The sequence below is a fragment of the Sphaeramia orbicularis genome, chromosome 13 (assembly GCF_902148855.1).
Source record: "Sphaeramia orbicularis chromosome 13, fSphaOr1.1, whole genome shotgun sequence".
Classification (NCBI taxonomy): domain Eukaryota; kingdom Metazoa; phylum Chordata; class Actinopteri; order Kurtiformes; family Apogonidae; genus Sphaeramia; species Sphaeramia orbicularis.
In genome coordinates, this window is record NC_043969.1 from 13640038 (window position 1) to 13665720 (window position 25683).

The window sequence follows — 25683 nt, forward strand, 5'->3', positions numbered from 1 at the left end:
AGCATGTTGGTTTTTATAACACCATACAGTGATTCAGATTTTATTGAATTTTTGAAGCTGAAAGAATATGAGGGATTTTTGTCAGTTTATGACATTGTAACAGTTGTTTTATTGCATGTGTTTACTGTTTAGCAAGTGCTGCTCAGATGTTTTATAGCAGAGGAGGAAGACTGTTGGCCAATAACACACTAAAGTTATTTTTATTTTATTTCGGAGTATTTCAATGAGTGCCCTTTAAAGGATTTATCACATTGTGGGATCATTGTGGTCCATTTTTCTTCAATGAGAGATCAGTTACTCCAAATGTGGACCTTTGACCGATTGACTGAATAAGTGACCACAGCTGGACGACCTTCAACCAGTCATCATTGTCCAGGCAGATGGTGCACCACTACATTGGGGACTTCATGTTGGTTGGTTTCTAAATCAAACATTTCCAGACTGGTGGAAAGGATGGAAGGGATGGTTCAATCCCCTGAACACCTCATTCACCAGACATTGCTCCCCTGGATTTCTTTCTATGGAGTGTTGTTAAAGATATCATGTATCAAACAAAGATAAGGGACATCAACGACATGAAGCAAAAGATCACTGATACCTTTGACAGTATTGATGAGGATATGTTACAGTCAACATGACAAGAAATCCAGCACCATCTTGATGTGCTTCATGCAACTAATGATGTCCATATAGAGGTGGATTAAATGAAGCAAAAAAACTTCATCATCTACTTTTCATTTTGTATTAATTTCCACACATTGATCTATTCAATTGCTTTTATAATAAATTTGTTAAATTATAAAAAATACTTTATAGACACCCTGTAACTATAAGTTTGATAAGTGTTCAACTTAAGGATATGAAGGTATCTGCTCCATGTACATACACTGTTAAAATTGGAATAACTTTTTTTTTTCAGACAGATTCCGCTTTTTTCCTATTTATACACATCAGTTATCACGTTTGACTAGATGCAATGATTCCATACTGAGTCCCAGTTGCATTTTATCTATCTAGAATAAATCAAATCATCACAATCATTTCATGAGAAGCAAAAATATTTTCATTCCAACTTCATGGACAACAGTGTACATGAAATGCCTTTCACATTTGCATCTTAATTGACTATATCACAACATTATTGCATAAATCTGAGCCAGTGGGTCAAGGAGTTCAAACACATTCCGTGTGTACCATTTAGTATGATATTGTACTGTCTTTGACTCTGTCTCACTTGGATAAATCAATGATTTTAATTTGTGGGTAATCGACCTAATCAACCTTAATGGTTAAACTAAAAAAAAAAAGACAAAGTCATAAAATCAAGGATAAAATGCACTCACACTGTGTAAAGGACACAAAGTAACTACAGAAGAGAATATAAAGTCAAACTTAAAGATTTAATGTCTGTGCTACTTTTCCAGTGCATTTTGCAGGATATGCTGATATAATGTACACTGCATGGACTGCAATTTATGTCTAATTTTGTCCAAAAAACAACAGAGCCCATTGTTCTGTGAATGTGACTCAGCAGTTGGGTGTTTTTTTGTGAGTATCCAGTTTCACTAAACTAACTTCACTAACTTAATCTTAGTCTTGATCAAAGTTTAAATTGTTTTTCTGAGCCATTTTCATCCCCTAAAGTCTGAACCTGTCCATCACTGTGCTGAATCTATTTTTATCACCTCATTTTCTCCCTTCTTTCTTTTTCCCATTCTCCATTGATTCTCTCCCAGATGGACTGTTTTGACCTCCGACTCAGGGGGTTAACAACATCTATAGAACTTCTTCAACTCTATCAGACCACAGAACAATACTGCCTTCAAACAAACTGCTGTTTTGTCTTTTTTTCCCCGACATGGTCCTGTAGCACACTCTGGCTTTGGTGTGGTTAATAAATTAATAAATCGGATTTCTTGTTTCCTCTTAATTGTTTGTCATTCTATGTTGTCTACTGGTGGACAAAACAGCTATAGGGGATGATTTCAACCTAAATCTCACCAAAGAGGAGAGACTGGCTGTAGGACTATATATCTGCAGCTTTTCTGTATCAGGTGTCACCTCCTTAAAATTTCCACATCTCACTAGTCTGGACAGGAGAGAGCACCCTGGACAGCTCCCCAAGCAAGTGACAACTCCAGGATCAGCACCTCGGAGAGCTCCACAATCCTTAAAATAACTGTGTCACAGGAAAAAGTTTCCTGGGCCTCAGAGATTGTTCCAGTTCACTCTCAGATGGGGTCACTCAGTCACTCACAAACTTGGCTGAAATTGGTACTTTTGTGGGTTTTTTTTTTATTGCAGTTAAATATGACGATTGCTCTGTTCAGGCTGTTCTGACTGTGTTCGCAGTTAACATCCAATTATATTGATCTTTACGAAAAAGTAGGAAAATACGCTATGGAAAAAGAGTTTATAAACAGAGGTGGATGTTCCTATAAAGTGTATTGACTTATTTTTAGATTCATCATGACTTGCCATTTTAACCTCAATAGTGAGTTCCTTAACCCATAAAGACCCAGTTTGACTTCTGTGGTAGTTCCCAAATTAATTTTTCTCTCTATTTAACCTTTATCAAGTGCTTTATTCACATTTATTGTAATATTATCCACTTAATTTAGCTTTTTTCGGTAAAAATCATGTATTTTCTTATGTTTAATTCACTGATCAGGTAGATGTTCATAAAAATTCAGGTTAAAGTTGAAGGTTATTATATTAGAAACAGAGAAAACTGGAGAAAAGGTGACTTTTTCAGCAACAATATCAGTAACTGAATTTAGAACCAAGTGTCTCCATCCACTGTCATTGATCCAACTCCATGGGTTTTACTGGTGAATCTATGTTTTAGAAGATGAGGGTGTTTCCACGTTCACTGCGGTAACTCTGAATGTCTAAATGGATCATACTTGATGACCATGAAAAGATGACAAACTGCATTTTACAACAATTATTTTCATGTATTGATAGGATTAGTGGATCAACAGGTATTAAACAGTTATATCAGTAAATGGTTTTGGTCAACAGTGGATGTTTGGGTCTTTATGGGTTAAATTCCTCATTTTTGAAATTCATAATGATATGTTTATTGGTGAATAAACCCACTCCATGCTGTAAAATTTCACTGATCTAGCCATCAAAACATATACCCTCAGATCAGACCTTCAGAGACCTAATATACCAGTTATGGTCCAAAATGTGTGAGGAATCTTTCCAGGTAAATAGAAGCCACGTAAATAAAGAGAAATAAATCTAAGAAAAGACATTTGAGATGGACAAACCACTGGTTACAAATGTGGAGTCTCATTTGAACAGATGTAACTAAATGTTTTCTGCACTTACATAGACAGAAGAGCCCTAAAAGATACAGAGAACGAAAGAGAGAGGAAAAGACACAGAGGAAATGAAAAAAGCAGCGGTCAGACGGCTGGCTCAGGGCTATTATGGGATGCTTCTCTACAGACAACACTGGAGAGCAAAGCATATTCTGGATGGGCCCATGTAATGGATGTCTAAAGTGATTTCTCAGGAACAGCATTGTGTATTCATTTTGGAACCCACCGGTTTGATTGGGCACATTCAGCTCTGTAGCTGGCCAGCTGGCGGACTGCTGGGAAATAGGTTTCTCCTCTTTTTTTCCCCCCGCTCTCTTTCTGTTGCTTTTTCTTTGGTTCCTACCTCATTGGTCAATGTGTCCAGTCTAACTGTCAGTAACCACTGGAGAAAGAAGTGGACAGTCCACTCACATTCTGGTTTTATTTCCAGACTTTTCTTCAAGTCCATAATCATTTCAGAGGATATACAGTCACGGAAAAAATTATTAGACCACCAAAAATTATCAAAAACAGTGATTATGCAATCAAGTACTAACTCCTGTTTGCACCATGTGACTAAAACAGACAGGAAAGAAAACATGGAAGGCCTAAAAGCACTATTTTTGTCAGTACAATGTTATAGCTATTGATGTAAGAACTGAAGTGATTTTGATTATTATCAGGTAAACATGGAAAATGGCTAGATTTCAGCTCTTATATTAAACTCTTATGAGCTATTTTTGTCGTTATCATTATATTTGTCCTAACAAATGTACCTGTAGTTGTACCAGGCATTAAAATGACCAAGAAATTGAAGAAAACAAGGGTGGTTTAATAATTTTTTCCACGACTGTATACAATATCTTCATTGTATAAGCACTGTAATGTGCAGTGACTGCACTTGTGTTGCTTTACAGTCTTATTTGTTTGTTTTATTACTGTTTTCAAGTTACATAAAATAGTGTCAGCCTCAGTTTTATTATCTTTATTTATATGCGGATCTTTCAGATAAGGCTAAGGAAGCCTAATAAGTTTTAATCATTTCCCTTTTGGACAGTAACAATAAGGTCACTCCCGTGTTGTTTGCATATGTAATAAGTGCTGAAAAGTAAAATTCGATCATGTTAAATAGAGCTGTAGTGCTGTGAGGTGTAAAAAAAAAAAAAAGATGTGAGAGAGAACACTGGAGGAAAGAGTTCTTTGTTTCAAGTTTAACGGACACACAGGGTAGGTTTGCTTTAACACTGAGCTCTGGTCTCATATAATGAGTACAATCCTCAGGGGCACTGGTCAATTAGTCTTTTTGTCACCACCTTTTAAAGAAGGTCACTCCTGATGATGCTTAAAGCTGAAACAGGCCCAAGGAAGAATAAAGTCATAGTGATGAAAATTCAGATTTGAGCTAAAGTGATGAGGATTAATGTCATTAAAATGCACCAATTAAGATTGTATTAAGACAAGTGTTCTGTCAGCTGCGAGTTATTTCCATTCTATTCAACTGAATTTAAATAAGTCCATTAACATTCCACTGTTACAAGTAGAACCCCTGCCTTTTATAATGGATGGTTCAGGATTTACGGTCATGAACTCTCATGATTGAATGTAATGCGTGATTTTTATGAATTTTCTTTTTTAATTGAGTGTGGTAGTATAAAGGCTCAGAAAACAATATGATTTAATGTGCAAGACTCATGGGCGTGAATAGACAGCCACGGGCAAAATACTTAAAAGCAGATGAGACTTAGTACTGCAAGCAAAAGGCAAGTCCAAAGGGAAGGTAGGGGTTGGGCTGTGAAGAGAGTCTGGGGAAAACAAGTCCAAAAGGGGCATAGGCGAGCAGGCAGAAGTTGTCGGGGCAGGCAGGAGTTCAGGACAGTGAGGCAAACGAACAGGGAAACAGTCAGGTAACAGGCTTCGACTACTAGGACAGAAAAGCACCCATGACATGATATGGCAGGCAGCGAGGGGGCACCAAGGGAATGGGGACCAGGTCTGCAGGTGTGTGTGGGAGTCATGTGAAACTAAGGTTATAGCAGGACTCGACTGGATCCATAATGACAGGAGAGCACTGACTGACAAGGGGAAGAACAAGCATTAAAATGAGTAGAGTTTAGAAACAGGCTGCTATGTATAAAACATCCCCATGTAGCTTCATGATGCAGTAAATGTGTAAACACTGCCCTCCAATGGCGGAATTAAAAACTGCATTATTAAAGGATCACGATCTGTTAAGTTGAGCTGCTTTTAGAGGTCTTTGTCATGTACTTATCATGCAAATAATTAAAAAAAAAAAAAAAAAAAAAAAAAAAAACATAATAGAAATACACAGCTCAGTTCAGCAGAAATACTTCTCAATCCTGCAAATTCATATGCACTGAATCATTCGCTGTAAATGTAATCAAGTACACCACAAGGGTCAAATGTGCGGCCCACCAAAGGGCCTAATTCAGCTCATAGGATGAAGATGTGAAATACAAAAAATACACTGAAGTTACTAACAATCAATAGTGTAATAATCATTTTAATTCAGGTTCTATACAGACACAGACCAATTAGATCTTAATTGGGTCAAACCAGAAAAATACTATTATAATAACCTACAAATAATAATTTTATTTTTGTTTTAGTACAAAAAAGTAAAATTGCATGATTTTTTTTTACATTAACAAACTATCATTTTACAAAAAATGTGAATAACCTGAACAAATATGAACAATGTGAAATGTCTTGAGAAAAGTACATGCAATTTTATCAATATTATACCTACTACTGAATATTTTGTGTATTTGTAATCGTAATGTCAGTTGAAATGCACATGTGTAAATGATAAACTGATAAACTGAGGTAGAATATTGTTAAAACTGCACTTGTTTTTCTTAAGACATTTGAAATTGTTCACGTTATTGAGGTTTTTAAGGAAACGTTGTACATGTAAACGTTATCATAATGTAATTTTACTTTTTTCACTGGTATTATTCTACTGGTCTGGCCCACTTGAGATCATATTGAGGTGAATGTGGCCCCTGAAATAAAATGAGTATGAATCCCCTGAACAACACAAACAAAAGCTGTTCTCAATCATCACTAACACAAATGAACATGGCAGTGAAATTTATAGCAAATCTTCATATATCTAATCTGTGCTCGTATCTGTCTCTGTACTTGGGAGACATTTCTTTTTTGCATTATTATACTTCTGTCTGGGGAATAGAAACCACAGGCGTATGGAGAAACTAGCACACTTGCATTTTTTTTTTTTTTCTTTTTTTCTTATTGTTATTCTGTTCCTCTCCCTACTTTATGGTTGTCTTAACAGCCTCCAGCAACACCAAAGGCTGGATGAATTAATTTCATCGAAAGCTTGCTGCTCAAAGCTTTAAATGTGTTATTCACATTGTACAGTTTTCTCGCAACACATACACTCAGCTCTTCTGAAGTCAATGCCTACACGCAGGGATATGCGAGTCGTGATTTTACACAACTAATAATTGGAGAATCTGCACATGGAGCTCAGATAACTGAAGCTATTCTTACATGTTTTCTGTCTCCTTTCTTTGTATCTTGTTTCATTAAAAGTGTTGATACTTTCACCTTATTCTCATTAAACGGAGGCTTTGATGCAACAAATCACACACATTTACACACAAATGACTAGAATGTATTAACAATATTTATTCACTACAAGTTCCAGTGTTATTTTTCCTAATTCATTTCAACCCAACAGTAAGAACATGATGTATGTTTTTTTTTTTTTTCTTTTTACATATTTACAAATTGGAATTTACTATTGGCAATATATCACATGTCTTTATGTATCTATATACACAACCATACACCACCTTGTTTAGCATATGCCAACTTATAGCAAAGGTCAAAGATGAGATGTTCATTTAATTTGGGATAAAACATTGGTAGTTTTCTACTGATGGTGCTCTCTTGAAAATGGAAAAACAAAAAAAAAATTAAAAAAAGAATCAGGGTAAAATAATAATCTCAGTTGACAGCTTCGAAGAGATAAAGACCAGAAACCTTTGCAGCATAGTTTGGAACTTATGCTGATGGTGGGTTCGACACAGAGGACTCCATCTTGAAAACACTGGTACATTTGACCCGTTTTAAGAACTCTGTATTCACGGCAGCAAAATCTAAACTTAAAGAATCATAAAAAAAGAAGAAAAAAAAAAAAAACACTTCCAGGCAAAAATTGAGAGGAAATGAAAATTGCTTTTTGATCTGTATCACTGACAACAATCTGTCTGCGATGATTACGACTTCTTAAGACTGCTTGATACTCCATCTGCCTTGGGTGAATTCAGGGATGATATAAGTAACACAATACATCGGCTACAATCATTTTCTTTTCATGATCAAATGTTTGTCAAGAGACTATTCTGTTAATGTATGTTTCCAGGCCAAGTTATTAATTCAATACCAGTCTAATCTAACTGTCAGTATTTCTAGTTTTCTAATCATTTTAACTTCATCTTTTTATGTGTCCCACACTGACTAGAATATAGAACATAAAACTGTAGCGGTTAATGTCGGAGCACCTTTCCGTGATGTTAATACAAACTCGTTTCCCCTCAGAATGACTATGAGAAAATAATAAAATAATAAATTGAATGATAACACTTCCAATACTGCATGTAAAACATAAATATTTACTTTATCAAATATTGCATCATAGATACAAGGAGTTATTAGTTTTTGTGCATTCAACGATGCACAGTACGAAATAACAGTTGCTCACTTTGATAACACCGCTAACAGCTGTGTTTCTCAACAGGTGAGATCTGGTTAAAATAGAAATACACAGTGATACTTTCTAACACGTAGAGCATAGTGTGTGCTAATTGTACTAAAATATACGTCTGTTAGTGTTACACCATACTGTATTTTGCTCAGACCTGGCAATAAATGAAATGGCTAATTGTTAAATTAAAATATATATTAAAAAAAAAAAATAGTCAAACCCAGCTTGTCATCAAACGTAACAAAAAAGAAACATTTTAGAAAATCGAGCTGCAAAATATATATCAGTCAGACATGTATTTCTCTGATCCACAATCTAGCCTATTGTTTTGTTACAATATGTACAGCAGAAAACAGTAGGTGTTGGCATTTTTGAGGGGAAGAATTGACTAAATATATATTTGTCTCTTTAAAAAGAAATTATGAAATCAGACATCCTTTACTCGTGCCCTTTTCCAAGCAGCGCTAATGTGAGAGGAACCATAAAGGGCAACAGCAAAAATAAAGACAGCGAAGACTACAAACACACACCTGTATCGGTCTGCAGGTTCAAGTTTAAACCACTGGGATGTTAACTTCTTAATATGAAACGTGTTTTAATCCTGAAATCCAGCACTTTGTATTATCTTATGCCTGTGTTTGTCATGTTCCCCTGGTTTACTACTTACACAGGGGCCTTTTGTTCGTGTTGTGTGGATAAAGCGTATCACTCGTAAGACAAGAGTAAAAGTTATCAAAAACAACAGTTTGTTGCTTGAAAAGTGCAGAAACTCAATTAAAATGTTTGCATTCAGTTAAATGAAGTATATTATCTGCTGTATTGCACCTGTTAAATCCCTCCACTCTAAGCGTCTAAGGCCATTTTACCAACATTATTCATTCTTATGCATTTTTCCTTTAGGTCACCCCCAACAGATGGTTGAACATTCACTTTTCAATGCAAATCCATTATGATTATTATTATTAGCGTCAATCAAAATAAAACTTTGAAAAGAAATCATTTGAAATAATACCAATAATGACAATTATACCCAGTTGTTATCCTAAAATAAGGGACACATGCATTTTTGTGGATATCCAAGCTCCCTGCGGTCTGACCATGCAGTGTGGATACATTGAAAGGAAACTTTTTATGTTGCTTTGAGTTCAAAAGAAAAAGAAAGAAGAAAAACAATCATCACAATGATCCAGCCCTGAAATAAGATCTGGGAATCCAGGTTGTGCAGGAAAATTCAATCCAGCGTTGTGACATCATCCAAGTCTCTGAAAATCTGCTTTCACAGGAAAATCCATTCAAATAGGGGACGATCAGATTTCATTTAGTACTTCTTTACAAAAAGGAGGGTCCTGTCCAGCAAGGAATTGGCATTAAATGAACTCTGCAATGTAAAATCCCACTTTATTTAGAGTTAAAAAGGTCGAGACTTAGAGAAAGACACAGTTGTAAAGGGTGGCGGGCTGCTTCAGCCCATATTTGTTCTCTTGTGTTTTTCATCATGAATTTCAAATCACAACCAAACACTCATAGTCTTGTTTGCAAAACAACCAGTTTAGCGATCAGACCTCAGACCAGTGAGCCTGCTCTGCTCTGGGCAGGAACCATTACAGGCACTGCCCCCATCCTCTCCAGCGTGGCCTGGCTCACCGCATATGAGTGTGTGTGCTGGCCGTGTGTGGATGTCACCACCGGCTTAAGGCTCACAGAGCCGTTGCTGCGCACCATGGTGGGAGGGGACGGGGCAGAGTTTGTTGTGACCACCAGAGTCTTAGGTGGTGGGAGTGTGTGGCTGCCGTTGGCAAATGCCGTGGGTGTTGGCGCTGTGGGCTGTGCATGGCGGGAAAGTGGTGCTGAGCCTGGGGCTGTGACCACTGAACTGTGGCTGTGTGCTGTGTTCTGGGCCTGTCCGTGTCCATGTGCTCCATGGGCAGCAGCGGAGAAGGTCTGGCGAGTGTCTCCATTGTAACGTGTGTAGGAGTTGGTGTCATAGTTGGGCTTTGGGTTGTGCCAGTAGCGACTGTTGTAGGTGTTGGTGGATGTCAGAGTGTCATTCTCTGAAGAGGAGGCATCTGCATGGAAAGCCTTCACTGATGAAGATCTCTTTGGAGGAAGATCATCTTCTCTGTTGAAGAGAAACTTCAAGGTTAGCCGGTATGGTGTGCAAACACTCAACTGAACTCAAATGATTGTTTTTTTTCTATTGTCTATTCACTAACAGGTGCTTGGAAGAGACATCACTTTACCTCATTCACATAATGCGACTAATGAAATCATTCTTAAGGTCAGGGTTTGAGGTCCTCCTTCATTTACTGTCTCTTTTTTATTCTTTAACACTTTTTCAGACCTTGTGCGAATAAATAATCACACCTCACTGAGAATCCTTATACAAAAGATCTCACACCTCTTTACATATTTCTTCTAGCCCTGTTTTTGAAGGCTGCAGATCTGAACCACTTGAATTTTTTCTGCATTCATACACATTGAAACGACACGACAGTTTGTGTCGACTTTACCTCAGTACTCTGGGCAAAAGGTCATTGTTAAATGAATGTCAAACAAAGAAAACAACTTGTGGTTAAAGATGACATTGTGTGGAATTCCTGGCGTTTCTTCAGGAACTGAAGTTAAGACGTTAGCAATAAAACAAACTGATGGTAGAACAATTACCAATTAAATCATCTATAAATATTGAACAGAAATAATCTATGACTCATAAAACATTTGAAGAGCTTCTCTATGAAGACAAGCTGCAGCACACAAAGAGTACACACCTCTCGTTTATGCAGGACTTCAGTTTAGAAAAACATCATGAAAAAATATTAATTTTAAACTGTGTTACAGACACTATACAGTGAAGGTTTAGAAGTGTGTAACTTGTACATTACATAACAGATTCAGAAATTAGACTATCAAAGACACAGCCTTTGTGTTAGCCTTGTCTGTCATCTACTTTCATATTTATGCTCTTTTTGTGAGGAATAATTTAGGGGAGAGGAGTGTGGCTGCTGATAACATTTGACTGAAAAGAAATATCTCTGTAGTGTTAGTGTAGAAAAGCAGAGTTGTGTGGGTGGAAATTGTGGGTACTGGATTGTAGTTCAGCCCAAATGAGACAGATGTTATCCCAATCAAGCAAAGCCTAAGCTATCTGAACTATAATTTATATTAAAATGATTCATGTTGCCATTTAGAGAAGCCATTGCGGGCCATTTTAATAACTGACAGAGCTTCAGAGAACATCTGAAACATCGAATTAGCCTGTGATTACAGGGGAACAAAGAGCTGCTGCGTGGAGATCAAATTAAGCTGAATGCTTCGAACTTTAAAATCAAATACTTGCCTTAGTTTTCTGAACTAAATTTTGAGCTAAGCTGAACACTAACACCCACAGCTGCTACAGCACCTTATCACATTTTAAAATACAGCAGATATGCCACCAATGTGCCATGGTGTCAAATACAAGTAAAAGAAAATCACGGCTCGGCTTCAGGGGAGACATTAAACCAGCAGATATGTTTTTTTTTTTTTTTAAATATTATTTTATCTTTTCTTGACTGAGCTGACCAAAGAACTATCCTGAAAGAACAGAGAAAACTATCTACTGCAGTCCAACCTGATCTCATTGGGAATCTCCTCCTCATCGTATTTGTTCTTGTTCTTCCAGTAGAAGAGCGTGACCACCACTAACAGGGAACAAATGATGACAGCGAGGACTCCTGTAGCAATGGTGCCCGCTATCAGACCCACACTCTGAGGCTGAGCTGCAGACAGATACAAGGAAGACAGAGAGAGTCCTGTTAGAAGGTGGAAGTGGTTCAAGAAGGTTGAGTATTTATAATCAGTTAACGTAAGAAATGAGTCTATTTGCATATGAAGTAAAGGGGAGCCTCATAGTAGGGTGCAGTGGGGAAGTGGTTTACATTTCACACAGAAGGTTCCAGGTTTGGTTCTAAGTCCCATCAGAGTGCTTCTATTCTCTCTGTACCATGCAGGTTCTCTCTATTTCCACGATTAACCCCCAAACATCCAACACTGACCCAAACCATCTACTGATCTAAACTATTTAATACCTGTTGATCCACCAAACCTACATCTTACTATAATGGACGTTCTGCGTCCGATGCATGTCCAACGCGTGTCCCGATGTTGCAACATGGGAGGGCGTACGGGTGCAATGCTGCTGTTGCACCACAGGAGGGCGCGCTCGTACAATGACACCACGGGTACAATGCCGCTAGTGTAAATAACTGATGTAAAATGCAGTTTGTCATCTTTTCAAATATGACCCATTTGAACGTTCAGAGGCTCCGTAGTGAATGTGGAAACACTGTCATCTTCTACAACAGTGATTCACCAGTAAAATCTATGGAGTTGGATCAATGACAGTAGATGGAGACACTTGGTTTATGTTCAATTAATTATAGATTTGACTGAAAAAGTCACTTTTTCTTCAGTTTTCTCTGTTTTTGATATAATAACCCTCAACTTTACTCTGAGCTTGTATAAACATACACATAATTAGTAAATAAAATGCAGGAAAATACCTGATGTTCACTGAGAAAACACTAAATACGGAGCATAATATTACAATAAATGGTGATAAATCACTTAAGGATGATTAAATATAGAGAAACATTCATTTGGGAACTGATAGAAAAGTAGCGCCGGGTCTTTATGGGTTAAGTCACCAACATGCCACATATGTGTCATGTGACCTATGCTTACGGGGAAACACCATCATCTTCTACAACACTGATTCACCAGTAAAACCCACAGAATTCTATCAATGACAGTGCAAGGAGACACTTATTTTTACTTTCAGTTATTGATATCTGCTGAAAAAGTAACTTTTTCTGTAGTTTTCTCTGTTTCTGATATAATAACCCTCAACTTTAATTTGAGCTTTTACGAACATCTAAATGATAAAAGAATTAAATATAAGAAAATACCTGATTTTCACCGGAAAAATGCAAAATATGGAGGCTAATATTATAACAAATGGTGAGAAATCCCTTTGGGAATGGCCACAAAACTAGCACCGGGTCTTTATGGGTAAAAAACAGGTACATATGAATGAATGTACATTCTCCTGTCTGTGTCCCTGACCGTGGCACAATGAAAATGTGGAGTATGCTAATGCTAATGCTAGGTACTGTAAATGTACTAGAATGGGCCAGATGCAGACGAAATTTTTCTACTGGGATAATAAATCAAGTGAACTTTGTAAATAAATCACTTTATAATAAATCAAGTGAACTTTCTTAATAAAACAGAATAAATTGACATAGATTTTTTTGCAATATTTGACAACTTTCTAGGTTTCCTGAGTGACACATCCATATTTTCAGGCTCCAGACATCCATCAGTCGGAGAAAACTATGCACGAGTTTGTGTTTTTGCAGATTTTAGGGACTATATGTAAAGTAACAGAAACAGAACAAGAACAGAGCATAGATATTTACCTGAGTTTTTACATCTGCACCATATTGTTTGTGCTTGACATTGAGTGTTGTCTCTGACAGACAGACTCAGTGCTGAGCTGTCTGTCTGTGTGCCTGTTTATCTGACACTGAGGGCTGACTGTCATACACTGTCAGATAAGAAATAAAACTAAAAATGTGGGAGTTACAGAGCTCCCTGTCAAGCTATCCAAACTGTCTGACCTCCTTTGACCCACAACAACTCTTCCCTCTGATTGGTGTCAGATGTGAGGACTGCTGCTCTCTGCAAGATGTTCTGGTCCTCTCCTCTATGTGATGTGATAGCTTGGGTTTTTTTTTTTTTTTTTTTTTTGTTTTGTTTTTTGTTTGTTTATCTGCCTGCTACACAAATGTCATTCAAGCAAAAAACAGACATTCTAACTTTTTATGTGACAGCTTTTCCATCTGTACATGCCCACGGCTGAACAAACACCACCATGTGTCACTCCACGTGCGTGACGATGGCAGTGTGGCATTAATCCAGCAGAGCGGGGGGTACTTACGAGCTACAACCTGCAGATTGAGCAAACATGTGCTCTTGCCAATAGCGTTGCTGGAGGTACACTGGTAGAGTCCTGAGGTGCTGGTGCTGATGTTTCTCAGTGTAACAGTACCCTGCATCTGGTCTGAAAGAGACACGTAGATCCACACAGCAATGAAAGCGTTAATGGAACAATAAAGACAATTATTAAACTAAGTAGGTGTGCGCTGATTGGAATTTAACTGTTTTCTATCAGAATATTATCTTCACTACTTTCAATATCCACCAACAGAGGGCGCCATATGACTTCAGTACAACATATAGAAGGTTGTGCAACAAAACAATATAGGTGCAAATTCCTTTCTTTCACAAATGATGAATGGGTTGAGTTGTGAGTTTAGAGTTTTTAGGCTGTACACCACTGGGTTCATTAACCCTTTACAGGGCACTCATAGAAATACTCTGAAATCCCAAATTTCAACCTTCGTGTGTTATTGGAGGACATAAGACTTTATTACCTCCGCCAAGGAGGTTATGTTAACAAGATAACTCAAAAAGTTATGGATGATTTTCATGAAATTTTCAGGAAATGTTGATACTGGCACAAGGAACAAATGATAAAATTTTGATGGTGATTGGGGGGGATTTTTTGTTTGTTTGTCTGTCTGTTAGCATGATAACTCAAAACTTTATGGAAGGATTTTGATGAAATTTTCAGGAAATGATTGGGGGGGGGGCTGATCTGCCTTGTCAGAGGTCTGCTTTTCTATTTACTTTTGTGAAATTGTTCTTTTTTTTTATTTTCAGGCAGAAAATCAAGGTCAGTGGAGTTACCATATTTGGTTCCTTGCCCATAAGTAACAAAGAAAAAAAATTCCAACAAGCAACTATAAAAAAAATCCAAGAAAAACACATGTAAGGTGAAAGAAACATGTATTTTAGGACATCAGAACATCCCTTTTAAAACATTAGACCAACATCAGTGCTGATCCAGACACCTGTCCACATCCACATTATCCCTTGAACATCATTTCTTACATTAGTACCATTACTTCATGGTACCTAACAAAGTAGGTCCACTCACTGTTCAAGCAGAGGTGGACCACATTGGACCTGAGATTGTTGATTCACTGTCCTTTTTGACTGTTGTTGTCACTGTACTTGGAAATGACCAAAAACAGTCACTTGCCCGATAAAGGGTTAAAAGCCTTCTGCATGGCCTCAATATCTAAACTGTATACAGTCATCCAGATTTTGGTGTCAAGGTTGTCTGTGTTGACGTAAACAAACAAAGAGACAAGAATGACAATAGCTGAATTCAGGTTAAGCATGAAACAAAGGCAAGACGTAAAAGTAGATGAAAAGTGTTGATTTAGAGTGTTGATTTAGTGATTTAGAGCAGGGGTTCCCAAAGTGGGGTACATGTACCCCCAGGGGTACTTGGAAGAAGCCCAGGGGGTACTTGAAATTTTTTAGGAGAAATACATTAAATAAGTCATCGTATACTGAATACAAAATAAATAATGAGAATTAAAGTTGAAATATAAAACACAATTAATACGTTCATACAATAAAACTGACACTCTTGACCTTATTTCATTTCCATATTTTTAATTTTTTATATTATTATTATTATTATTGTCTGTCATTTTGTTTAAGCTTTGGTAAAATTTTAAGAACATTTCTATTTTTTATTATTCAAGATGAGTTTATTTGTATAGTTCTATTTCATGCTGCATCTTGGCCAGGACTCCCTTGGAAAAGAGGTTCTTTATCTCAGTGGGATCGTTTTTTCTTGGTTAAATAAAGGTTAAACAAATAATAAAATATAATTGAGTAATTAAGTCATTATTTTTTGTTGATGAAAGGTTCATTTATTCATTCATGACCATTTATTTATTTATTTTAGCAATGAAAGAGTTTCAGTCTATGTTTTGCACAAAATTTGCTCATACATATTTGTTATTTTTAATATATTAAACTTAAATATATGTTGTTTGTTTGTTTACAAAAGTTTTGAAAATAAAAATAGACATCTTTGGCACAGGAACAAATTTTGCCTCATTTTTTTCAATCAAAATTGCTGAAGTGAGAGTTGGGGGTACTTGGTAAAACATATATATTTTAAGAGGTAAAAAGTTTGAGAACCACTGATCTTAACAGGGGACAGAAGAGATCTTTACTACAATATTAGCAAAGCAGTGATATTTTGTGAACACAACTTAACTCTGTCACATTTGCAGACATACCTCACTGTTTATACTGAATTATATAACTTGTAGGGTCCACGTGGTTTTACTAATGATATCACAGTACATTTTAACTACAACACAATCATGTAAGAGTAGTACTGCAGCATTTGAGGTTAGATTTGACCCTTAAGGATTTGTTTATTTCTCATCATCCCCAATCAAATGGTACCTGCAAGACATACAATGAACCTTTTCAGATACAAATAAATGGCATGTTTTACACATAAAACCTAAACATGAATTGCAACCTTAAAGAAAAAGACTTTCAGGTGCCAACATTCAAATCAAACCTCGTAAATTTTAACTAAGAAACTTAAGTTGGCGAAAGCTGTGTGTAATCCTGTCTGTTTTTATTCCTGTATTTACTCTGATACAAATGAATAAATGTACCGTATGCATAAATCTAACTTATTCTCTCAAATATTGGTGTGTGGTTCATTTTATTTTCCCTACAAGAACAATTTCATTTGTTTTGCTTTTAATATCTCAATCATGATTAAATGTTGTCAAACCTATAGTTACTCCATAAAAAAGCCTTATAATAAAATACTTACAGTGTGTACATTCATAATATTGATGTGTATTTGCATATAAGACCAGTGGTGTACAGCCAATGACTGGAAATGAAGACTATTTCACTGTGCAGAGAACACAGCTGGAAAAGAAAGGATAGTGCACTACACCAATACACTCCAATGCTGAAAACCAAATGCATGTCTAATGTACCTGCTCATAGACTGATAGGTGTAAAGTCATTGCTTGGCTGGTAGAAAGACAGTGAATGTATTTACAAGTCCATTTCGCACTAAAGCAGGTCAGGTAGAAAAACTAACGCAGAATTGGTGTTCAGCATGAGAGGAAGACATCAACATAAAAGCACCATAAAAGCTTGATCACTGAGCACACAAACATGACACACAGTGCTTTGAGTCACATCATTCATCCATCCATCCATCACCCCTCAATAGGGTCAGAGCAGGGGAACCTTTGGGTGGGCGGTAGTTTGGGCCTGGCACATGACGGGAGGTGGAGATGGAGGCTGACTTATACTATGTGTGTGAGATTTACCAGCGAAGGTGGGGCAAAAGGGCACTCCGACGGCCAGCTTGTGTTTAATACCTTGCATGGCGTTGTGAGGCAGCTTGGGAAGCGCGTCCAGCTTCTCCCAGGAGTAGGACGGCGTGGGAATACCTTCCTCTGAGCTGCAAATCAGCATGATGTCACTGCCCACATCCAGCGTGCCCTGGATTCGACATGCTGGCACAGAGGGGGGCACTGGCAGATGGAAAGAGTGGGTGGTGTCATGTTTACCACTTTACAAAGCAAATGGAAGGTCTTTTCTAATAGCTACATGGGAAATTGCATGTTTAAAAAAAAAAAAAATCATGGTTTACTTTCATAACACAAAATATTTAGAGTCCCTTAGCGTTTCTTTATTAATTATCCTCTATTAAGAAAAAGGAGTGAAAGTGTTTAATACTTGTGCATTTGCAGCATTTTGACGTCACCTGATTTGCATGACTGTGTCCCTGTATTGTCTCTGACAGACTCAGCAATGAGTAGTGTGTTTGCCTATTGTTCTATCTGGGGGGGGGGGGGGGGGGGGGGGGGGTGTTGAAGAGGATCGGGCTTGTCTCAATGTCTGAGTGTTGCTTGCCTCTTTTCTGTGCTTACATGCCCCGTACAGTAATTTTCCTTGATGTCCATGTAATATTTCACAATGCTTATATTAATAAATGATAATATATATCACAGGTGTCAAACATGTGGCCCGGGGGCCAAATTCGGCCTGCCAAAGGGTCCCGTCCGGCCCTTGGGATGAATTTGTGAAATGCAAAAATTACACTAAGATATTAACAATCCTTTTAGTTCAGGTTCCACATTCAGACCAATTCAATCTCAAGTGGGTCAGACCAGTAAAATACGATCATAATATCATATAAATTATTTATTTATTTATTTATTTTATTTATTTATTTAATAGGGACAGTACATATTAATGAACATCTACAACAATTGCAGCTGTAAATATGCCAGATTGTAGCAGCAGTGCTAATTTCCATCTGTAGTCCCTAGGCAGGTGACAAGAAAGACAATTGACAAAAAGGCAAAATATTGTAAAAGACATTATAAAAAAACAGTACAAAGAAATGCAAAACATCCTAAAAACACACAGGACAACACAGTGAGGATGATCTACTGATGGTCACAGGCTTGGTTTTCCTTCATAATGACCACTCCAATTTTTTCTCTTTGTAAATGTAACTATTTTCATGTATTTACATTAAAACAAAGTATAATTTCGCCAAAAAATGTGAATAACCTGAAACAAATACGAACAACCTGAAATGTCTTTAAAAGAAGAAAGTGCAATTTTAACAAGATTCTGCCTGTTACTAAATATTTTATGGATTTGTAGATCCATTGTAATCGGGAAGTTATAATGTACATGTGTAAATGATAAACTGAGGCAGAGTATTGTTAAAATTACATTTGGAGTTGGCATAATTTATATATTATTATGTTATTATTTTACTGGTTTGGCCCACTTCAGATCAAATTTAGCTCAATGTGGCCCCTGAACTAAAATGAGTTTGACACCCCTGATATATACAATTATGCATATATTAATCTCAAATTGAAACATAACTGAAACTGAATGAAAACATACTGATGGTGATTCCTAGAGCCAGAACAGAGTTGGGGAAGACTGCATTTAATATGCTGCCCCCTCTGCATGGAATGTCCTGCAAAACAACCTAAATCTATCTGAACTTGTTACCATAGGTGAATTTAAAGCTATTTTAAAGGAGCGTGAAATCAATGAGCTTGGTCAATGTAACTGTTTTTAAACGTGCGCAAATGATTGTTTTGTCACTATCGATTGTAAGTTTTGTATTATGTGTTGATATTATCTTGTCTTGACAGAAACTGTGTGATATGCTGCTTTTCTTGGCCAAGTCACTCTTGAAAAAGAGATTTGCTGTCTCAATGGGGCTTTTTTACCTGGTTAAATAAAGGATACATATATAAATTAAATAGGATAAATAAGTCAAAATCAATAAGAATTTAAAGCTAAACATTTGATTGTAGTTGTTTGTTGAATGAGTTTTTGCAAGGTTTGATTTGTTTTGTATTCTTTATTTCTTTAGAGCTACAAATTTCAGAGCAGTGCTGTCCTTCAAGGAAAAGGGACGAGGTAGCCATGACACTGAACAGTACAGTGTTTGCAAAGTGAGACTATATATACATATATAACGTATAGAATTTATTTTATTAGTTTTTATGGGGTTTTTTTGTGCATATTTTATGGTAGTTTTTATTCTACCTGCCTTACCTTTTATATATTCTCTTTTATATTTTATTCTTTATCTTTCTTATGCTACAAAACTGAGACCTGAGTGACTATAATTCATGTACCATTGATCGAATGACAATAAAACTGAGTCTGAGTCTGATTATACTTTCTATGTGTTTTAAGTCATAAAAGCGCTGACTGTTCTTGTCTCATTTATAGAACATACACATAAATATATATTGTGATGTGTGCAGTTAGTTACCCAGTACGGTGAGCCCTATGACACCAATGTTACGCCCCCCTCTGTCTGGGAGGTTGTTGACCAGGCACTGGTAGGTCCCAGTGTCGGACAGCTGGGTGTTGTTGATGAAGATGGAGGCACTTGTACTTGGCATAGTGGCCACGAAGCCCACACGACCATTGAGGTGGTTGGCGAGACTGAATACCTGACCGCCCTGGTAAATGATCACCTAGATTAAGACGACAAGGGGAGGGAAAGAAGAGTAGTAGAGAAGGTAGATAAAACAAATGAGGAACTCAGATTATCACATTTTTAGTCGTTAGAAATCACAAAAAATTTCAGCTCAGACTTTATTCTCGAGGAACGCTCAATGCTGAATAAATGTTGAAAAGTAAAGTGAAATGAAATAATAAATAAATTATAACAAAGTTACTGAATACACTCTTACATGAGACATTTTTTACAAAGGGCCTATTACAAATATCTCTCACTAGAGGGAGACCTAGCTCTGCACAAAAGGCTGAAAATAGTTCAACAGTAGATAAAGTACTAAAGAAATGAACAAGCTTTTAAGAGCTGAGGAAAACAAACAAACAGACAGACAAACCAAAAAACCTTTTATTTGTAAGTAGTTCTTTCTACTTCACTTGGTAAAGACGGAGCGCAGACTAAAAGTATTCACTGTACTATATGGCTCTTTAGATAAAAGCCTCCACTAAATGGTATACATAATTGAAAACATTTTATCTTGGAAACATGTGAACAGTAACATGAATCTAAGAGAAGTGAAGCAAATGACTTTTTAAGTTAAACCAAAGCCCCACCTTTCATCAACACGTCAGTAACCTTTGAGGATAACCACAGTGAAAACACATTTGCGCATTAATTCACACCTTCAGGTGGAAGTACATTTGTTTCAGGTTCAAACAGAAGAGCAATGACAACTGTTTTGTTCAAAAGCTTCCCTCAGGCTTCGGAATTGGGCTGAACAGCTCGTTTGTGAGGCCGAGCCACATGCAAAACAGCTCTCACCCCTCAGCTGGGCCCACACAAAAGCTGAAGAGGACACACACACAAACACATGGTATGTGCACACAAGTCTGGCACTGACGCACACGCGCACCAACTCACACACAGCGACGCACACATACATACACACACAGGATGGAGGGGAATCAGAGAGGCTATTCACTTTGGTGAAAAGAGCCCTCATTGAACTGTTCAAAGACTCAGGCAGGGAAACAACCAGCACCAGTGTGTGTGTGTGTGTGTGTATATGTGTGACAGTGCATGTATGTATGTATGTATGTGAGAATGATGGTCCTGATGAAAATGCAGGGGTGTCTATGTGTCCTCCACCGCTGCTTAGCGGTTGTAAATTGCACGGCTGCAATTTCCTGAGTGCAGTACGCTCGCTTTGTCCTCTTATGTGCAGATGAATAGGCAGCTCCTCAGCTGTGATGAGAGCCTGCAACTGCATCTCCAGTGTGTATGTGTCTGTCTGTGTGTGTCTCAGTGTAGATTCATTACTCATGGGGAGTGTATCAGTTCTGAGTTGTGTGTATGACCGTGGGTGATTGTTACAGTAACCGTTTGTCATTCCCTTTAAGTCACTAATACCTCTTTGTCGTCCACTCTTTCATGTCTCTGTCCTATTGTCCCATGGACTAGCGTGACCCTACCTAACACTGCACATGACCTAACAATATAATCAACAATAAAAATTAAAAAAAAGCAGACGCACGCTCTGTAAAAGTGATCCAATCAGTTGACATCACACGCAACAGTCTGTGTGCGTGTGCATGAATGAGCAGAGGATTAAAGCGGGGTCCAACCTGTGCTGCACCTTACACTTGTTCACAGTGTGTTCCCTAACATTCCAATTTATGGCAAAAATGCACTAAAAAAACCAATTAGGCCGATGTTAGTTCAAGAAAAACATTAACAGTCACATACCAGTGTACTAATTGCATATTTCCCATCATGAAATGACCACATTTACTGTTATTTTCCAGACTTTGTGTCTCTGACCACTGTGTTGATCCATATCTATGTATAAATCACCTCATCCTCTCACGTGACCTGCTTGGCTTTGTTGCTATGCACGGGGAAAAAGAGGTCATGGCTGGCATTCAGATGGCAGACAGCCCTAAGAACTCTGCTGGCCCAAGTGAATAGCTGGACGGTCCACTGCTGGCCCAGTGGTAAACCTCTGCCACATCCTTTCCCCCCTAAAATCCTCTACACAACTACATTCACACACACATAAATGAACAGTGTGTCTGTGCACTGTGTGTGGTATCTACCCTCCACTCCATGAGTCTCAGATAAAACTGGATGCAGGCTGTGAACCATCATGTATCCTCTGTCTCTATAATGATCTCATAAGCATAGTCTGCCTCTGATGACCCCAAGGACCCCTTTGGCCCAAACACTAGGGACACTACCATTCCCTCAATAAAGCCTGAATAAACCTCTCAACCCCCACAGCTTCCCTTCAATTTAGTGTCTGTAAGCTGCTACTGTTATCTCTTTCTATCCGCTGAGACATGTTCTGAACAATATGGGTCCTGATCCATTTCACTAACCCCTCCTTAAAACATACAGCACTGCATGATTTAGCAAAAATAATTGAAAAATAATGCATAGGAATGTGTTTAATTACTAATCGCTACCATCTATTCTGGGAATGTCCAAAAATCCAGTCATTCTGGAAGAACATTCACAATTGTTTGAAATCTATATTTAAGACCATAATCCCATTTGATACTTTAACACTGTATATGGAAGCCATGACGCAGAACATTCAAACTAAAGGAGACAAATATCCTCCTGAGACCCTGCAATGCATTTTTGTCCTCTGTAAGGGACAAGAGTTTGACAGCTTTATTGCAAAAAACCCCTAACAAAAAAAAAAAAAAAAACGCTACCCAAGGCAAAGAACAGTCCATAAAAAATTGAAAAATGCATCTGAAAAAACTGTTGCATTGTGCTGTTTCAAAAAAAAGGCAATTATTTAATGTAAAAAAGCCAAGACTTGTACTTTCCTGGGTCTCAGGGGGATATTTAACGAGAGTACTACTTATTGGATGGAAAAAAGCTCTGACGAGGAAGTAGCTACAACCAGATGCACCACAACACGAAGACTGGTTTAAAGCAGTCTATGAAATCTATGTAATGGAGAAACTGTCCTTTTCATTAATAGTAAAACAAGATACATTCATGGAAATGTGGTCGAAATGGATTGAATATATCACCTCACTGAGGCCAGATTTAACTAAACTGGAAATGACAAGTTATAATTGGACTGACTGAATGTACTGGAGCTGAAACTTGTGTGGTTTTAGAAGAACAATGAAAATAAGGGGGGAAATGTGACGTATTTTTGTTCTAAGATTTTAACAAAATGCAACAAAATGTAATGTAACAAAAAAAAAAGGGAAGACTTACTTTAAGTTGTTTTTGTTTGGATTTGATCTAAACAGAGAACTTACATGGAATATGTGTATGTTAAATTTCATGCTTTACCATTGTTGATTTTTCAGACATGATGTATGAATGTGCTTAGTTGTCTGTTGTAAAGTATCTTTCCAAATGAAAAAATAAGACTATTAAAAAATAAAAATAAAAAATACAATTTTATAATGTACAGTCAAGACAATTTTGTACCAGTCTGTCCCTTACTGCATGTATAGGTAAAGTTATTTGTGGTTCAATTAAACACTCATGTCATAAACAAGCATGTTGATCTGTATAAATATCTATTAAACATCAGGTCCCTAGCTTTTCATGTTATTGCTCAGATTTTGAAGCTAAAGATAAATCTTGACTGACACCTTTAACATCAATCACATCCCGATGGCCTTTTTTAACGTGAACAGTCCCAAATAAGACAAAAATTGGACCCTTTCAAGAGAGACTACAAATCACTTTCTAGGATTGAGACATATAGGTTTAAAATAAAACATAAAAAAAAAAAAAAAAACAGTAAGATTTAACAGCTGCAACAAATACTGAACCAATATAAAAACGATGATGTAATTTCTGTTGGGTTTTGATCAATGTTCCCTAATGTCTGGAGAACATTAGATCACCTCTGTGCACAAAAGCAGTTTATTTATAATGGTATGTTATGAGTCATTTAAAGCTGCAGTGCTTGATAGATTTTTGAACAAAAAATGAAACAAGTATCTCTCAGCAAATTGAAATTCAAGTCATTTGAGAGGAGGCAAGAATATTATCCACATCTGTGCACTGTGTTTTCAGGCTTTAGTAAACCTTCCCCATGACACAGACCATGGGTAATCACAGGTGTTTTCACACAGGTACAGGATTTTAAAGGCCAAGTACGAAATATTTTGTAATTTTGTTAATAAACAGAACTGTCTCTGCTCTCATTCAGCAATTGTTGTAATTATCCAAATTACATCCAAAAATAACTAAGCGGGACTCTCCGTTTAAAAAGACGCATTCATTTTTACTGCAGCAACTTGAAATACACATACAACTTTCACAACTCATGGCATACATACATCTACTTCCGTGAAAATTCCTAAGCTTCTTGGGCAATGCTAAGCCTCATGGGAAACGTAGTTCCCTTAATCTTAGCATTTACTATTGCTTTTTTTTTTTTTTTTTACTTTTTATTTAGATTTTTGCACAATATAAACAGAACAAAACATCTGAGACAAGACTTAAATAAAAAAATAATAAATTACACCACATAGTATTATTGTTACAAATATTATACTACATCTATAGATACATTGCCAAATATCAAAATATTCATATATTTGTATACATATGTACACATCTATATAAATACAAAACACCTCATGTCGGGGCTTATAAGAGCAATTCTCGTCAACAACCCAAAAAGTTCAATTATACAAATAGTCTTCGACCATGTGCCATCTCCACTGAAAAAGATCCATTTTCATTTGTAATGATGCGCTCATCCTTTCCATAGTGTACACTTGTTTCAGTCTTTGCTTCCATTCTATTACTGTTGGTGATTTGACACTCTTCCAATTTACTGTTACTATTTTTTTAGCAATCAATAGTAAAATATGTAAAATATATCTCTGCTCTGCATTAAAATCATTGACCGGTATGACTCCAAGTAAATAAGACAAAATATCTGAAGGGACTTCTCTTTTTACAATTCTTTCAATTTCTTCTTTGATATTTTTCCAGTATATAAACAAGCTCGGACAGTCCCAAAATACGTGCGTATGGTCACCTGTTTTACCACAATTTCTCCAGCATAAAGCTGTAGATGGATCCTTGACAAAATAAGATATAACCAGAGTGTGAAAAAATCTGGTCTTGAGTTTCCAATCAAATTCCCTCCACTGCTGACTATTGTTGCCTTTATGACTAATATTACATAATCTGTCCCACAATTCATCTTCTATATCAGTATTTGATTCCAATTCCCATTTTTCTTTGATATCACAGGTATTTTGAAAGGTGTCTTACTATTGCTTATTTTAACTCAGCTTTTAACATAAATCGCAAATGAGATATACTGTGTATTTTACTCAGAAATAAATTATCCTGCAATTGCATATGTATCATGAAATTATAATAAATACAAACACAAATTACTTGTACTTTATCTTTCCCAAATAAAGTCACAACAGCAATAGAGTGAAATGTGAGAGTGAGCAGCAGAGTAAAAAAAAAAAAAAGCTATGATGAAAAATTATTTCCCAGTGTCACAGGGTTTATACTCTACAAACACAATTAAACACACGCACTTTCACCAAACTCTGATATATATATAGCTGAGGCCGGCAGCGCCGTGTGTGCTTCGTCTGATTTTTTTGTCTCACAAACACATTTGTGCGGTAAGTGAGGTGAGTAGA

At 36.9% G+C, this 25683-nt stretch overlaps 1 protein-coding gene across 4 annotated transcripts in view; it reads right to left on the minus strand.

The window, feature by feature from the left end:
* Window positions 1–6963: 6963 nt before the first annotated feature.
* Window positions 6964–25683, minus strand: part of igsf11 (immunoglobulin superfamily member 11) — a 150193-nt gene continuing 131473 nt past the window's right edge. For 2 of the 4 annotated variants that reach the window (XM_030151650.1, XM_030151649.1), the window contains 5 exons: window positions 19835–20042; window positions 17343–17549; window positions 14045–14167; window positions 11675–11822; window positions 6964–10183 (listed from right to left, as the gene is read on the minus strand). In XM_030151650.1, the coding sequence (XP_030007510.1) occupies window positions 9628–10183; window positions 11675–11822; window positions 14045–14167; window positions 17343–17549; window positions 19835–20042 (1242 nt within the window). In that variant the 3' untranslated portion in view covers window positions 6964–9627. The remainder of the gene's footprint in view (window positions 10184–11674; window positions 11823–14044; window positions 14168–17342; window positions 17550–19834; window positions 20043–25683) is intronic. The other 2 variants (XM_030151651.1, XM_030151652.1) reach the window with 2 other exon arrangements.